The sequence below is a fragment of the Lepeophtheirus salmonis genome, chromosome 10, assembly GCF_016086655.4.
Source record: "Lepeophtheirus salmonis chromosome 10, UVic_Lsal_1.4, whole genome shotgun sequence".
In the NCBI taxonomy this organism is placed as follows: domain Eukaryota; kingdom Metazoa; phylum Arthropoda; class Copepoda; order Siphonostomatoida; family Caligidae; genus Lepeophtheirus; species Lepeophtheirus salmonis.
In genome coordinates this window covers 23,521,782-23,536,817 of record NC_052140.2, presented here as the reverse complement: position 1 = coordinate 23,536,817, position 15,036 = coordinate 23,521,782, and the positions used below count along the sequence as shown (strand labels likewise).

At 35.1% G+C, this 15,036-nt stretch overlaps 1 protein-coding gene and 1 long non-coding RNA gene across 2 annotated transcripts in view; both read left to right on the top strand.

Annotated features, from left to right (window-relative positions):
- Positions 1-1,586, top strand: part of LOC139906504 (uncharacterized) — a 53,708-nt gene extending 52,122 nt beyond the window's left edge. Inside the window, exons 2-3 of the long non-coding RNA XR_011782064.1 lie at positions 1,222-1,405; positions 1,481-1,586. This is a non-coding gene — a long non-coding RNA (uncharacterized lncRNA). The remainder of the gene's footprint in view (positions 1-1,221; positions 1,406-1,480) is intronic.
- Positions 1,587-10,764: 9,178 nt separating this feature from the next.
- Positions 10,765-14,530, top strand: LOC121125511 (nicolin-1). Its single transcript, XM_040720709.2, has 2 exons — positions 10,765-11,008; positions 14,287-14,530. Exons 1-2 carry the CDS (start codon positions 10,781-10,783, stop codon positions 14,509-14,511), a joined length of 453 nt encoding a protein of 150 aa, XP_040576643.2. The 5' UTR covers positions 10,765-10,780; the 3' UTR covers positions 14,512-14,530.
- The last annotated feature ends 506 nt before the right edge of the window (positions 14,531-15,036 follow it).

The following is a 15,036-nucleotide window of genomic DNA, read 5'->3' as shown; positions in this document are numbered from 1 at the left end:
GGGGGAGGGGAAGTATAATTATTGGCGGCACAGCCCACTAATGCCCTCCCCTTAGTTAGGGCACTGATAAAGGTTACGCAATAAAAAATGTACGTCCCAGTCATATGCAGGAACATATGACTCAATGACATATGACTAAATTTTTCCGATGTCGAAAAAAATCCTTAACATTCTGGTTGTAAATCCGAATCATTTTCTTCTGTGTACAAGTTTTGATGTTGTTGCCAAAATAAACGGTGCTTTTAACTTTCTAAAACTTCTAAGTAAAAAGCGTAAATACGACTGTGTGTGCTCATGAATGACAGAAAGTAACATTGAGGGTTTGTTGGTAAGTTATACGAGTAAGTACCCTAAGGACTCAGGCTACAATTGAGGATCAACAACGGAGTAATTCCTGCCTATGTTCTTACTCGATATGGAGTGAGAGTTTTTTTTTCTTTCCTCTCACGGCAGCTGGTAGGTCATATTATACAACGTCATGGTAGCTAAGCTTCTCTTCTTCCAAGGATTAAGATAATTGTCAGGGTTACCATTTTGGTTTTTCTGTCTCTTTTTTACCACATTGAAATGGAATATGATACGGGATGTGTTTATTTTTGAGCATGGTAAAAAAACAAACGAAAATCAACATGGTAACCCTGACAATTTGAAGAATAGCTGAGCTGTCAAGACATTTCATTATATCATATGCAATCATCTGTCAAAAGAGAGGAAGAGGGAGAAGGAAATACATAAGCTGTTGGCAAGAATTACTCCGATACCGATCCTAAATTCTACTATCAGTTCAACCAGGACTTACAATTATCAGTCTGCAAAAAATCCTCAGGGTTACTCTCTGTTGTTTACGAGAACACACGAATATTGTATCTGGCTTTGAACATATTTGAAAGTAGTAAGAGTGGAAGCTCACTACTCAAGGGTTAAATAATACTGACAACAGCTGAAGAAAAGACAACTCATTCTTCAGATGACAAATTCTAAAAAAACAAAGCCGGGCGAGCTAAAATATAAACCTGGTTTTTATCACAACATATTATGTATAACTCCGTTATTTCCTCAAGAATTAAAGAATAATCATAATAGCTTTGAAAAAAAAACAAGAAGTTCAGATTACCAAGTACAAAAAAATATTCACACATGAGTAAATGCACATAGCTTACAACTCCAGCTGTGACTCTTTTTTTTAATGCTACTATTAATATTAAACTTATGTATTTCTAGATGACAATGCAAGTTCTTGGAGTACGGGTGTCTCTGTCCTGGACTTGGTCTTCTCTCAGTCCGAAACTGTGAGCGAAATATCTTTAAGAACTTATATACTGCAAAAATAACTCTTCTTGTTCGCTATGATGACTCAGTTTCATTTCGACCTAAACGGGAACATTTGGCATGGGCCTCTGCTGCTGTAAGTCCTGAATCACGTCTCATAACATGATATACTTATTGTTTACCCTTTGATCTTATTATCTTTTATTTTTAGAAAGCAGTTACAAATAATTTAAGTCTCTTTCGATCCCTGAAACTATCTGAAAATAACTCCTCCCTCAACTCCAATTCGGGAAACTCTCAAAGGAATGAAAAAGGTATTTAATATTTTTTATTCCATATAAGCTGTCTATAAGTTGACAAGTTATAAACTGCAATTTGTTCGTATCAAAACGCCTTATATAACACGTTCTCACGTGTACAGGGTGTCCACGATAAATTGGAACTATCTTAAAATTCAACCTGCTAGATAAAAGTGGAATTTGGAGTGTATTTGTTAGTATGAAAAAGTTAGACATGATATTAAACAATAAATTTATTGAACATTTCCTCCCTCAGCAGCCACCATCTTCTTCATCCTGCCCCTAAAGGATTTGCATGTCCTGATGACTTCCGCGGAATCGACAGCATTTCACTCCCTCGTAATGGAGCCCTTCAGAGCCGCGATGCTCTTGTGGCTGACCTTGCACACCTCCCTCTCCAACTTCCCCTACCAGTAGTAATCACACAGATTGAGGTCGTGTGAGTTGGAGGGCCAGGTGTTGCGATCCCAGAAAGGGATGTCGTGGGAGTTGAAGAGGTTAGTGGTCCTCATGGCGATGTGTGCGGGCGCTGAGTCTTGTTGGAATATGAAATCCCTCCCAGCGGCCGTATCCTTCATCCAGGGGATGACAGACTCCTCCATGACTTCGCAGTACCTTATCGCGTTAACCCTTTCCTTGGGATTGAAGAAGAAAGGAGGCATCACCTCACCGGTGCTGCAGATGTCACCCAGGGTCGTCACGGAGGCCGGGAACTTTGTGGTGAAGACCGCAGGGACCTTTTCTCTTTCCTTGGCAAGCCACCTGTCATTCTGGACATTGTAGCTTCTGTCGACAGTCCAGTTCTGCTCGTCGGAGAAGAAGATGATTCTTCCTCCATGGCTCTTCAGGTCATTGAGGAGACGCTTACCTTTGGTGAGCCTGGTGGCTCAAAATGCCTTATATAACACGTTCTCACGTGTATTTTATCATGCAACCTTTCATACGAAAACAAACAGGAAAAAGACCCAAAATCAGTTTGTAGTTTGCCAACTTTTCGGTCAATTCTTCCCAACAATTGAATGATCATTAGAGTTGAGTAGTTTGTAACTAAAAAAAAGAGTTCGAGAAAAAGGCAGGAGTGAGACTTATGGTATTTCAAAATTAAGACCATTGCTACTATCAACTGCCTGTTATATGATTTTTTGGAGAACTTTCTATATTTAAATTAGTGTTAGTGCAGGGATAATATTTTAATATTATTCAAATATACAGGCTTCGGAAGCAAAACGTTGACTGTTAATAAATGCTAATTATGTAATTAAAATATAGAAGTTTTATGATTTTTTCATACATACATGTGTGCACGTCTAAAACTGAATACTCCGAAATTTTTAAAAATAGTTAAATAATTCTGTAATTTTTAAAGTGGTTGACGAATTAATTTATTTAACATGAAAGATCAGAGTATGAGACACATGTCTATTCAATATGGCCGCCCATGTTCTCCACTACCAACTCCAGCCTGGACTGGAACTTGCTGCATGACTTAGCAATGAAGCTCTGGTAGAGGTTGGCTCTGGCATTTTAAATCCCAAATACTGCGTAGTGAAGTGGCGAGCAATCAGGCGATTGAAGCCTTTTTCTTAAGCTTGTTGAGAAGAATCTTCGATCTTGCAAGGCAGTTTCCTTTTCTACAGGCTGGAGGACTTGACGAGGGGTTCTCTTGTAGACCTTAAGGCCAAGAACTTTTTTAACTAGCCGGTCCATGGTTCTTCTGCTGACGTTGAACTCACTGGAAAGGCCACTGACGGCGACCTTGCCTCTCTTGTCCTCGACATACTTTTTCACGGGAGTAACCATTTCGTCCGACCTTCAAGGCCTTGACTTAGATCTTGTGGTCACCTCAGGAGTCCCTTTGGCTACCATACAGTAAACGGTGGCTGCACTGCAGAACCTTGGCAATTTCAGTGGGAGTTTTTCCCGCGCGGAAAATTTCAAAATAGTGACTCGACGTTTTTCCATATTATCGGCTGTTGTTTCACTGTTGATATTTGATTTTACTGGAATTTTGTTGATAACTAGTCAAAACCCTTGCCTCGAAGTATCAACCGGTTTCAAATCAATAAAATTACGAATATTTGTGCATGGCGTAAAATTTAAAGGATTGTTCCGTTTTAGACGCGCACACCTGTATTCTGAATCTCCTGTGCTTTTTGTATAAGTAAACAATAATAAACATTTCTCAAATCTTTCATAACGAGTGAGCAAGAAGCAAAAAGGATGGAAAATACCTCTCAAGGAAAGAAGGAAGTAGGGGACACAGCTTGAAAAGGGATTCTGAGTTTCTGGGGTACCTGAAGAAGAAGATCAAGGAAGACCCCACAAATCCATGAATCGCCTCTCTAACGAGTTTGACGTAGACGAGGGGACAATCAGGAGGGCTGTGAAGGAGGTCTTGGGGTTGTTCTCTTACACAAGGACCCCATGCCACCTGTTGATGGCATGGAGACTGTGGAGGTACAAGAAAGTTCGTGCGTGGATCAAGGCAAATGGATCCACAGTAAAAAATTTCTCTGACGAGAAGATTTTCATCGTGGACAAGGTTTACAACCGTGGGAACGACTGTTGGCTGGGGGGATCACCAGATGTGTCGAAGGGTTGTTCTGTACAAAAAAAAGGCCTAAACAATGGTCCTGGAGGTCGTGGCGTCCGACGGCAAAAAGATGCCTCCCTTCTTTTTTAAGGTTGGCGAGAAAATCGGAGAGGCCTACTACAAGGTACTGAGGTTCACCATACTGCAATGGCTTAAGGCCGCCTATCCAGATGACAACTATGTGTGGACCACAAACATCAGCCAAATGTTAGAATTTCTGCGCCGACAACATGGCTGATTTTGTTTCAAGGACATGTGTCCATCATCTTCGCCAGATTTGAGCCTGTTGGACTTTACTTTGTAGGGCGCTTTGGAGAGGGAGACTAACCAGACATATCACCCGAACGTGACTCCCTGAGGACTGCCATTGTGAAGGAGTGGAACAACTTGTCTGAGAAGTTCATCATAAACTCATGCAAGGATTTTCGCCGCCGCGTGAAGGCTGTTATTACCTCATATGGATATGAGTTGTGGCACTGTCTGTAGAATGACCAAAATACATATTTTGTTTACCCTCCGTTAGACACTTGGGCTTGTCTCTGGGAAATAGTTATCACGTTAGTGTGGGATGGGTGAAAGGATGACATGCAAACGAGCTTGTAAATTTGACCTTAGTTTGTTCCTAGTCTTTAATTTTGACACAGTTACAATGGAAAACTATGACTTACACAAATAGGTGATGGTTAAAGGATACATGTATTGCTCATTTTTACAGGTAAATTTTGACTGGCAGCCAGTATACAGAATGAAGCAAGGTTTCCATTTGTGAGCTACAACTTCAAACTGCTCTCTGATAATAGTTCTATCAGATCATCTATGGTTTTACTAATAAATGACCCGTATTCACAGTTTAACAAGAGCTAAGTTGAATTCAACCAATCAATGTTTGGAACACTGTTTGGAGGAAAAGAAACAGAACATTTACGGCTTACCACAAAAAATCAGAGTTAGTTGGATCGTGGACTATATTCTAGGATCTGTTAAGCAAAGGTTATCAACCTTATCACAATTGACAGCACACCTGTGTTTTCAAAACATTTCCAAGGCACAACTTACCAAATAGATGAGTATAAGCTCTGGGATGTAGATTTGCTCTAATAACCAAAATACTACATATTCTATTTAACCTCCTGGTTTTGCAGGAGATTGCATCTTACCTAATTTTGTTTTACCTGTTCACTTTGCTAAGTTATAATAATGAAACAATAATCCAAACCCACTACCTCTGGGGCACACTAGTTGAGAACTCCGGCTTTATCCTACATGGAACGTACCGTTTTTATTTCCTTACGCTGTCATATATAGTCTCAAGTAACGAAAACCTTTCATTTAGAATGCTTCGTCTCATGTTTTTTAGACAACATTTATAAAATCTGAGTTTGCAAGTAAAAACTTGTACAAATTGCAACTTCTACACAATTTACTTTTTATATTTAGGGTTGAAGATCCTATACATTATTTAGAGTGCAAGTTTTTCCGTTGTTGGCAAACTTAACAATGGTTTTTATTTTCTATAAACATTTAAGAATAAAATATAACCTCGAGTGTTTGATCTCATGATTCATGAATGACAGAAAGTAACCTTGAGGATTTGTTGCTGAGTTATAATTGTAATTCCTTGTTGGAATGAGAATAGAATTAAGGATTGGCAACGGAGTATTGCCTACCTATGTCCTTGTTTGATATACACATAAGACGGATATATATTTTCTAGGATCCGTCCTGGTGGGAATCTTTAGACTTGAATAATCGAGTAAATTTCGGGTACTCCAACTTTCAGATACAGATCTGAATGCAAAATTAAACGGATACAACTACGGAATATTATGAGCTTGTTACCCGATGTTTGGGCTTTGTAAAATATATATCGGATTACAGTTACATTTTGACTATGAATAATACAATGTTATTACTATCACAACATATTTATTAGTTATTTTAAGAATTATAGTCATAACAACATTGAACACATGATCAAATATACTCGCAACCTTTCCTCAAAAGAAAAAGGGGAAAAAAGGCCTAAAATCAGTTGGGTTTTAGTATTATTTGTAATTTCTGTATAATAAATTCAAAATTATTATGAGCAACATTTTTTTTGGCTACTTATCGCTACTTTTTGACTAAAAATATATATTTAAAATTGTTCAGAGTATTTCATCATCATTAACAAGTGCAAAACTTTTAATTTTTTTTTTATTCTGGCTTGTTTTATATAGAACAATTTAGTTTATAGTTAGTGGATGCTCAGAAATTTGACAAGCTACGTTATCGGCGCGTGAATGCTTTTTTGTTACATACTAACACTGTAAGTACAGGTCCTATTATCAATTTAGTATATGCTTTTTAAGACTATATTACAAAACAAAATATCAAAGATGCTAATTAAATAAATTTACAGAGAAGGTTGATGTTGGAAAATGAACAAAAGCTGTGATATAAATCACAGAGTCAAAATTTGATAATTTTCTGTGAATAAATTCACTTTTATTGGAATGAGGGTCAAAGTTTTTCAAGATAGCTATGATGCTTACAACTAGCGGATAATTTAAGCAGTGTTTAAATAGTAATTTCGTATTGAACCGGTAAACAGCTTGCAAAAAACCCGATTGACCGGATGCTGGCTTAGAATTAAAATTAGTGATGGAATTCCTTAGTGATATTATATAGGGTGTTTAAAAAAAAATGTAAATTTGTTTTAAGCGGGATAAAGACACTTTTGCCCTTAAATTTCCAAAATACTTTTAAACTTCATACCAAATAATATTTACATTAATGTATAGCAGATAAATGTTTTGATTAAATATCTGAGAGAAGTTACGTTATTGTTTCTTAGAAAAAAAAAGATCTTTTTTGAATTGAATGCAAGACCAATTCAGAGTTAAAAATTAAATTAAAAACATTCAACGTCAGATATATCCGTGACGTGCCGTTGAAGTAAGTTTTAATTCTATCAATGTAAGCCCTATAAAGGAAACTCCATCAAGCTTATTCGTTCAACGTCTTGGGTCCAATTCTAATGAAAATGTTGTCGAGGCCTCGAACACACTCTTCGGAAATCTCTTCACAAATCAAAATTAAAAATGGTTCCACTGCAGGATGGCAACCTCTTCAATAAAAGTTCAGAACACTGATGAGCTAAAAAAATAGCAGAAACATGCCCAGATGATAACAAAATACAATACATATATATATATTTTCTTAAATGACGTGACACTGTGTTCTATCCTGAGAATAAACTAACATGAACATCAGTAAATCAATCAATATAGCTAAATATTATTCGATGTGAATTTTAAGTGTATTTTTGAAATCTATTCGTAAAACACCTTCTTTTAGAACCCCGTCAATGGCACTTAAATCATAGGGGCCTATGAGTAATTAACCTCACTCCCACTTTTTTAAACGTATAAAAGGTTCGTTTTGCATAAGAAATTTTAAATGTGGACATTTTTGAAACCAAATTATAACTTTTGCACAAAAAATTATATAAAATTTTCCTAAAAAGTTTTTGGTCTCTTATAAAAAAGTTTCTGGTCAAAATTTTGTATTTATACAGTGAGGACCCTAAAAATTGTTGACACGATACCAATATATTCAAAACTGTTCCGATACCAAAATTTGTATTGATATTTCGATACTTTTTCAGAACAAAAACACAGGGCAATTCAAAAGTACTTACCACATGTCCTTGGGATTTTTAAAAGGGATGGATTAGGGATTATTCAGAAATTTGATGATGTTTACATAAATACAATTTTCGTTTTGGTTTACAGAGGGGGACACAAAACTTGTAATACTAAACTAAATGACAAAGAACGTGATTTTTATGGAATCAAGAAAAAACAAATCAAAATCAATTTGTCATATGTTTAAACACTAAATTTAGCTATAATTTTTATTCATTATGGCCTCCTTCACAAGAAATAATGGCCTACACATGCCAGTGAACAGATTGAGAGCTCTTGACAGTGAAGACCGTATACATGGTGTCATGATGGCGGCTGGGAACCCAAAATTTGGATCAAAGTTGGGGCAGACTTTCTTCCCCAACACACCCCAAACTGTAAATTCCGTGGGGTTAAGGTCAGGCCGGTGGAAGACCACATGAAAGCAAGGCAGAAGTAAGCTATTGTTATTTTTGCTGAATAACTTTTGGTTCTTCTTAGCTGAATGGGCCTGTAATTGACTTTTTGATTTAGTAAGCAGTCTAGTTATAGATGCCAACGGTATAGCCACTGATACCAGCACAATAGAGATCACACACACGTTGTCTTTTATGTTGTTGCTCCACGTGTTTACAATTACACGGGATCAACAAAAAACTTGTTTTATTTTGTTTCGGCTGAAGTTTGGTTGCGTAATAAAGTTTTTTTATTAAAAATACCAGGAATAAAATCGTATAACTTGTTACTGCAAGGTTTTTGTCCATACATTGTATAAAAATACCAGCTGAAAGAAAAAATCTAGCCACGGCCCTGTTCCTTGAATATATTCTGTCGTGGGTGGACTCTGTTTGAAGAAAATTCCATTGTTATTGGACTTGGTGGTAGGTTAAAATCGGCACACTGACTAATTAAGATTGAGCGATGGAAATTAATTCATATTTCAATTTATTGAACATAAACAATTAATTACAAAACAAAAAAAACTTGAACTCTCAAGATTACGTACAAGTTGAGAAAATGACACTTGAACGTGAACGACGAATTTCCATTCTCGGACTAGTTTAAATTGGGCGTCTCCAAGACCACATTCTACACCTTCAGCAAGTCCGAAACGTTGGAGAGGAAGAAGGACTTAATCTAAAAGGATAAACATACCTAGAGGTGTTATAGAAAACTGCACAGGACAATCCCCTCAAGTACATTAATGCCCATTCAAGGGATTTTGGTGTTTCACACAAAACTGTACAGAGAGCTAACAAAAAAGTCGGAGGATATATCCTTCTGAGGATGGAAAGGTCACTTCTATCAATAGAATAAACCCCTTTTTCCGTTTTCAGACTACTTTGAGTACTTTTGAACTCTTTTTCGATACTTTAGGCACTGTACAGCCTTAAGTCAACTTCCTCGACTACACCATTTGGGTACATGTGGAGGGGAAGTTCTGCAGTCTCTATCATCCAAATACAGAAGCCCTGAAAGCCACTGTCACCGTGTAATTGAACTCAATGTCAGAGGACTACATCCGCAGTGAGTGGCAGACATTCCGCCGTCGCCTAGAAGCTATCACTGCCGCTAAGATCCCCTTCATTAACGATACTCAGATCTCAGACATCATTCTATTTATAGTATTAATTTCGTTGAAATTCTATTATTAATAAATAAATTATATCAGGTTGAAGCTTAAAATTCAAAGTGTTCTGATTTTAATGAAAAACTCGGTAAATGACGTAATCTAATGTGGACTACCTTTATAATTACAGACATAAACAATACATATGACCATGATCCAAATTATGGGAGATATATAAATAAGACGTATTTTTAATTATGTCTATATTTAATCATCAAACTATGGCTACATGCTATTTACACAAATTTGGACAAAGAGCTGTTAATTAAACTCTGCTACGAGTTGTACGAACAACCATGAGAAATAAGAACCATGTGACTACCAAAGTCATAAAAATAATACCTTGAAATAAAATTAGCAAAAATATACCAAAATATAAATACATGGAAATTGATTCATGGTCACGTTCTCAGTTTGTTCATTGTCCTTTAATATATCACGAAACCTTCCTTTAAAATATTGACTACCACTTGTTCCTGTTCATGACCAACGCGCTTGAGGGTACAAATGGGGTCTCAATAGAGGCGTATGACATTTGTTTGTAATATATGTATAAGTATTTTTTTTTTTAAATTTATAACAACTATGGACCAATATATTTTACAAAATTAAGAAGATTACATCAAATAAATTAGGTAATATCACACAAGTATTTATCTAAAGCAGAAACTCCTATTTATCGATAATACAATTTATTTTTCTCCTCCTTATTCATTTCTCCAAAAGTTAATTAAAAAACAAAAAGACCTGACCTTGGTCAGGTGGAGAGACTCTCCCCATCTCCTCCATTGCAAGACTCTTTTTTTTTGGCCTCCTATAACCCTGATTCCAACCCCCTCCACTATACCTTTTTTGGATATGTCAAGTGGAAGGCCTGTAGTGTCAGTCATCCAAACGCCGAGGCCCTCAAAGCCACTGTCAGCCAAAACTGGGACGCCATGACAGAGGACTGCATTTGCAGTGGGTCCACCTTCACTTCCCCACCTCGAAGACATCATTGCCGCTTCATTAATGATTAAAAGAGCTCAGTCACACATCAATTTATAGTATTAATTTTGTTGAAATTCTATTGTTAAATAATAAATTATATCTTGTTCAAGTTTAAAATTCATAGTGTTGAGATTCTAATGGACCACCCCTATATAAAAAAATTCCTTAAATTTACCATCTACCTGATGCTTAAATAAAAGGGTTTCACTTGTACCTAAATAGATTTGAATTGCTCTGAACAACAATTTTGTAGTAGTAGTTTAATATTTCTTGTATCAACTCTTATCTCCAATTGACTATTTTTCTTTTAGGAAAATCAATCTCAGAATGCATGGACTCCTTAAAAATTGACACTTCCTCTACACTCATCACGGATTGGGTTGTGAGTGCATATGATAAGATTCTAATGCCAAATCCTCATACTGAGACCGGTTCTCAGGACACCATAGTTATCACAGCCTCAGAGAGTCTTGTACCTCTTCATGATGTTACTGCTATGAGATTTATTCTTCGTCAACCAAGTCCGAACTGGAAACAATTCAAAATTGAAGATATTGCAGTTAAATAATTTATATACATTTATATATACAGTGCCGTAATCACCGGAGGTCCAGGGTCATTCTAGCCAAAGAATGTTTAACTTTATGAGCTGCAGGATACTTTGCAGCCCGATTAATGTTTAAGTGCAGCCCACTACTCATTCTCACTTCAAGTAGTATTTTTGAAAATGTATTGAAAAATTATCGTTCTGGGGATTTTTTTTAAATGAAAATACAGAGAATTTTTTTTCCAAAGATTTCATTTCTACAAAAATTTCCTTCGATCAAATTACGCAGCGGAGCAGAAATTTTAATTTAAAAAACAAACAAAAACTAAGGTTCCCTCCCTCAAAAAATATATTCCTGCGTACGCCACTGAACCTTTGGCCTTGAAGAATTAGAATTAGCCTAAATTTGAAATAAATATTTACTTATTACTTATAATTTAATAGGTTCTATGGCCTATTAAAATATTTCAAGTGGTAATACGAGTATATTAAAAGGTTGGCCATTCCTGCTCTAATCCTACCCCACCCCACCCCACCAATAACCAAATCCGACCCCCAATAACTAAGCCTTGATTAAGACACTAATCTTTATATAAAGTGAGGAAAATCGTTTGTATTTTGGGCATATTAAAAAAAAAAAGAAACCGAAAATCAACATGGTAACCATGAATATTTTGTAGGAGAGGATCTTAGCTGTCAAGACGTTTAATTAGATCACTACAATCAGTTGGGACATTGAGGTGGAAAAAATAAACACGGTCATTCGCATGAATTACTCTCATATCAATCCTCAATTCTATCCCGAGTCCAACAAGGACTTACAATTATATCTCTGCAACAAATCCTCAAGATAACTCTCTGTTTTTATGATCACATACAAAAATATTCAATCAGGTTTTGAATATAGTTGAAGGAAGTTATCTACTCAGGAGTGGAATAGAAATGCCAACAGCTTGATAAAAGAAAATTCATTCTTCCGTTTACTAACTAAAAAACCAAAAAAAAAACCCCGGCCCCACTACAAAAATCCCCCGATTTTCATCAATATATTTATAATATGTTGTGTAAAAGTTATGATTTTGTACCAGTTCTAACTTGTATAAGCAAATGTACAAATCGCAACCACAAGATGGGAGAAATCACTTTAAATGAAGAATTTACAATACTTGTGGTAAAGATTATGCAAAAGTTGAATATACTATGAATGATCAATATATTAATATTGTAATTTTTGACTTTTTTAATGAAAATTACATTTAAATGTTTATTCTGTGGCTCATTTTAGTGTTCAAATGGCCACCAGGGCAGTCACAACATATATATTTTTAATGTTCCTGTAATTGACAGATGGAGTTGCACTGATTAAGTATAAGTAAACATTATATCATTACCGTCCTTGTAGTTTATCTACATAAAGTATATTTCTGTGTCTAGGAATGAACGAGTACCAAACCTACGCACATTGAGTTAAAGAGTCTCTCCATTGATCTAGCTACATAATTCAGAGAATATTTTGTATTTAAGTAGTTTGTCTAAAAACTCCACGAGCCCATACTTTGAGGTTCCACAGCCATAGAGTGGTGATACACTTCCACTTTTCCCGCCTAGTTTCGACAGCCCTGTCCACATTTATTTTTATTATCATTTTATAATTAATAGAACAAAATTTCACTCCAGTGTATTTATAAAAACATCAACACTTGCTTCCGTCGATCCTTTTTTCTCGCTAAATGGCTTTGAATTTAAACAAATGCAACTTTTTAAAGACTTTTTTACGACAAAATAAAATACCCGACTCAACTTTTTTGAGAATCTCACCGAATCCAAATCCTCCACACAATTTTTTGGTAATATATTTTACAGCCTATATAAGTACTATTGAGTCATTTGGATTTCTATGACTATAAATATAGATTTAAATTAAAGTTATAGATAGTTACTAGTTATATGTGATAAATAATTGTGCAGGTAGAAAGGAAATATTTTGAATATAAGATATTTCACAAGATGAACAACACATTAGTTTAATCAAAATGGATCTATTGCAAATACACTCATACGTTACTGAACATGATTTATGCACACGTAACCGAGGAATAACAATGCAAACAACCTCTCACTTCAACGTTTCTCTTTACTCTGATGACATTGGCTATTCATAAAAATAAGAAGTGAACTAGCATCGCTTGTGGCTATACTCTACTCAATGTAATAGTTTGGATTTTTAGAGACGTTGGGAAATTGTGGTTGTATAGACTATAGAACACGTTTTGAAAGTTGTGAAGTAAACTTATAAATGAGTTAACCTTCATTTTTCCTAGATTAATAGGACTTAATACCTATAATTTATTACAATTTTGGAAAAAAACTTTACCAACGCTCAATCTAAACTATAGATTATAAAAATGTTTTATTTACATAAATTATAATAATTTTTGTAGTCGGAGTTGGAGTAGGTCCAAATTTTCTGACACCTCACTCTACACGACTACACTACTTCGACTCGGTAGCCCTGATAACAGCTAAGCTATTTTTCTCCCAAATATTTTTCATATTGTCAGGATAACCACGTTTATTTTCTGTTTCTTTTTTTAATAGTATACCAGGAGAATTATTTTAAACTTTGCTGATATTTATCATTTATAAATCAAGAAACCCTTTAAAAAAAACCTCTAATTTCTTCATTTCATAATGAATAATCCAATTTTTTTAATAGTGACTTCTACAATATCCTTATACATGTTACAACTTGTATAAAATCGCAAATTGTACTCAAGACATACATATATTTTCATACCTTCTAACAAAAAGACATACATGCAATGATTTACAGACGTTCAAAAAAATGAACTGGTTACTGATCATATTTAATTAAGACATGCTATATGAATCTGAGTATTATATTTTATCAGTTTAAAACCATGCAAACTTCCGGTAGTCAAAAATAATGACATCTTCTATGATATAAGGCAAAAAAAAAAGAAAAAAAAGAAGAAGACACACACGAACTTTTAAGATGAAAAGATTCATTTCCATTGTGGCAAAATGCACTGATTTACCTTTTGATAATAAATTAACGGAAAGATAAGTAACATATAATTATTTATAAGTGTTCCAAAAAACTACCGTTTTTCAATTCTCTCATTTCTTGGGGAAGTGAAGGAATTATACCTATTAATAGTTAAACGCAAGATTTCCCAAGATGTTTTTTTCTCGGGATTTTTATACGTTTAAAACCCCGATAAATCCAAGTCGATAGTACATAAGCCTAATTTGTTATATATTTTCAGGTCTACAGGGATTCCGTTCGAGCCCATCATCTTCCAGAGAGCAAATTGAATTGTCACTCTAATCACGGCAATAACCTTGAGATATCTGATCTAGAACTTCTTCGCAGAAACACTGCAACTGCTCTAAGGGCCGTTGGCTACTATGATCGTCATGTAGAAGATTTGAAAGATGGTGAACAAGAATTACCCGAGTATGAAATATTGGGATTTCAATTTTCTTTTTGATTTTATGTACATTAAACTTGGGAGCAGTTTGTTTTGCGAACTTTTTTGAATTTCATTATTAGAAGTTGTCACATTGTAAGATTATAATTAATACAGTTTTATTGTAAAATCCCCCTATGGAGAAAAAAAGTAAATAACATAAATAAAATTTGACCTTTGATTTCTGAAAATGTAAGTAAAAAAGATGGACAAGATATGCAAATTATCATAAAGCATATTTCCTTTCACCAAGAATTGCCTGGGCGCGAACTTACGCACATTGAGTTGAAGATAATAATTTCTCCCGAGCGCAATGACCATCAGCTACGTCGATTCCATACATTCCATGTTATTTTCTCTGATTTGGTCCATAAAAGAGTAAAAAAATATTCTCCCCCTCCATTTTTGTCAAATTTTGATCAAGATACCGACAATGACATTTAAAATGTGATTTTCTAACAACATGAAAATTTTTCTGCAATAAGTGTAACTTTAATTCGGAAAAAATTGAAAAAAACTATCAACCTAATTAACATATAGTGTGGC

Excerpts from the sequence above, each read along its gene's own strand:
- LOC121125511 (XM_040720709.2), top strand. The coding sequence starts at position 10,781 with ATGGACTCCTTAAAAATTGACACTTCCTCTACACTCATCACGGATTGG. Across the intron at positions 11,009-14,286 it reads TCAAAATTGAAGATATTGCA|GTCTACAGGGATTCCGTTCG; the intron begins GTTAAATAATTT and ends ATATATTTTCAG.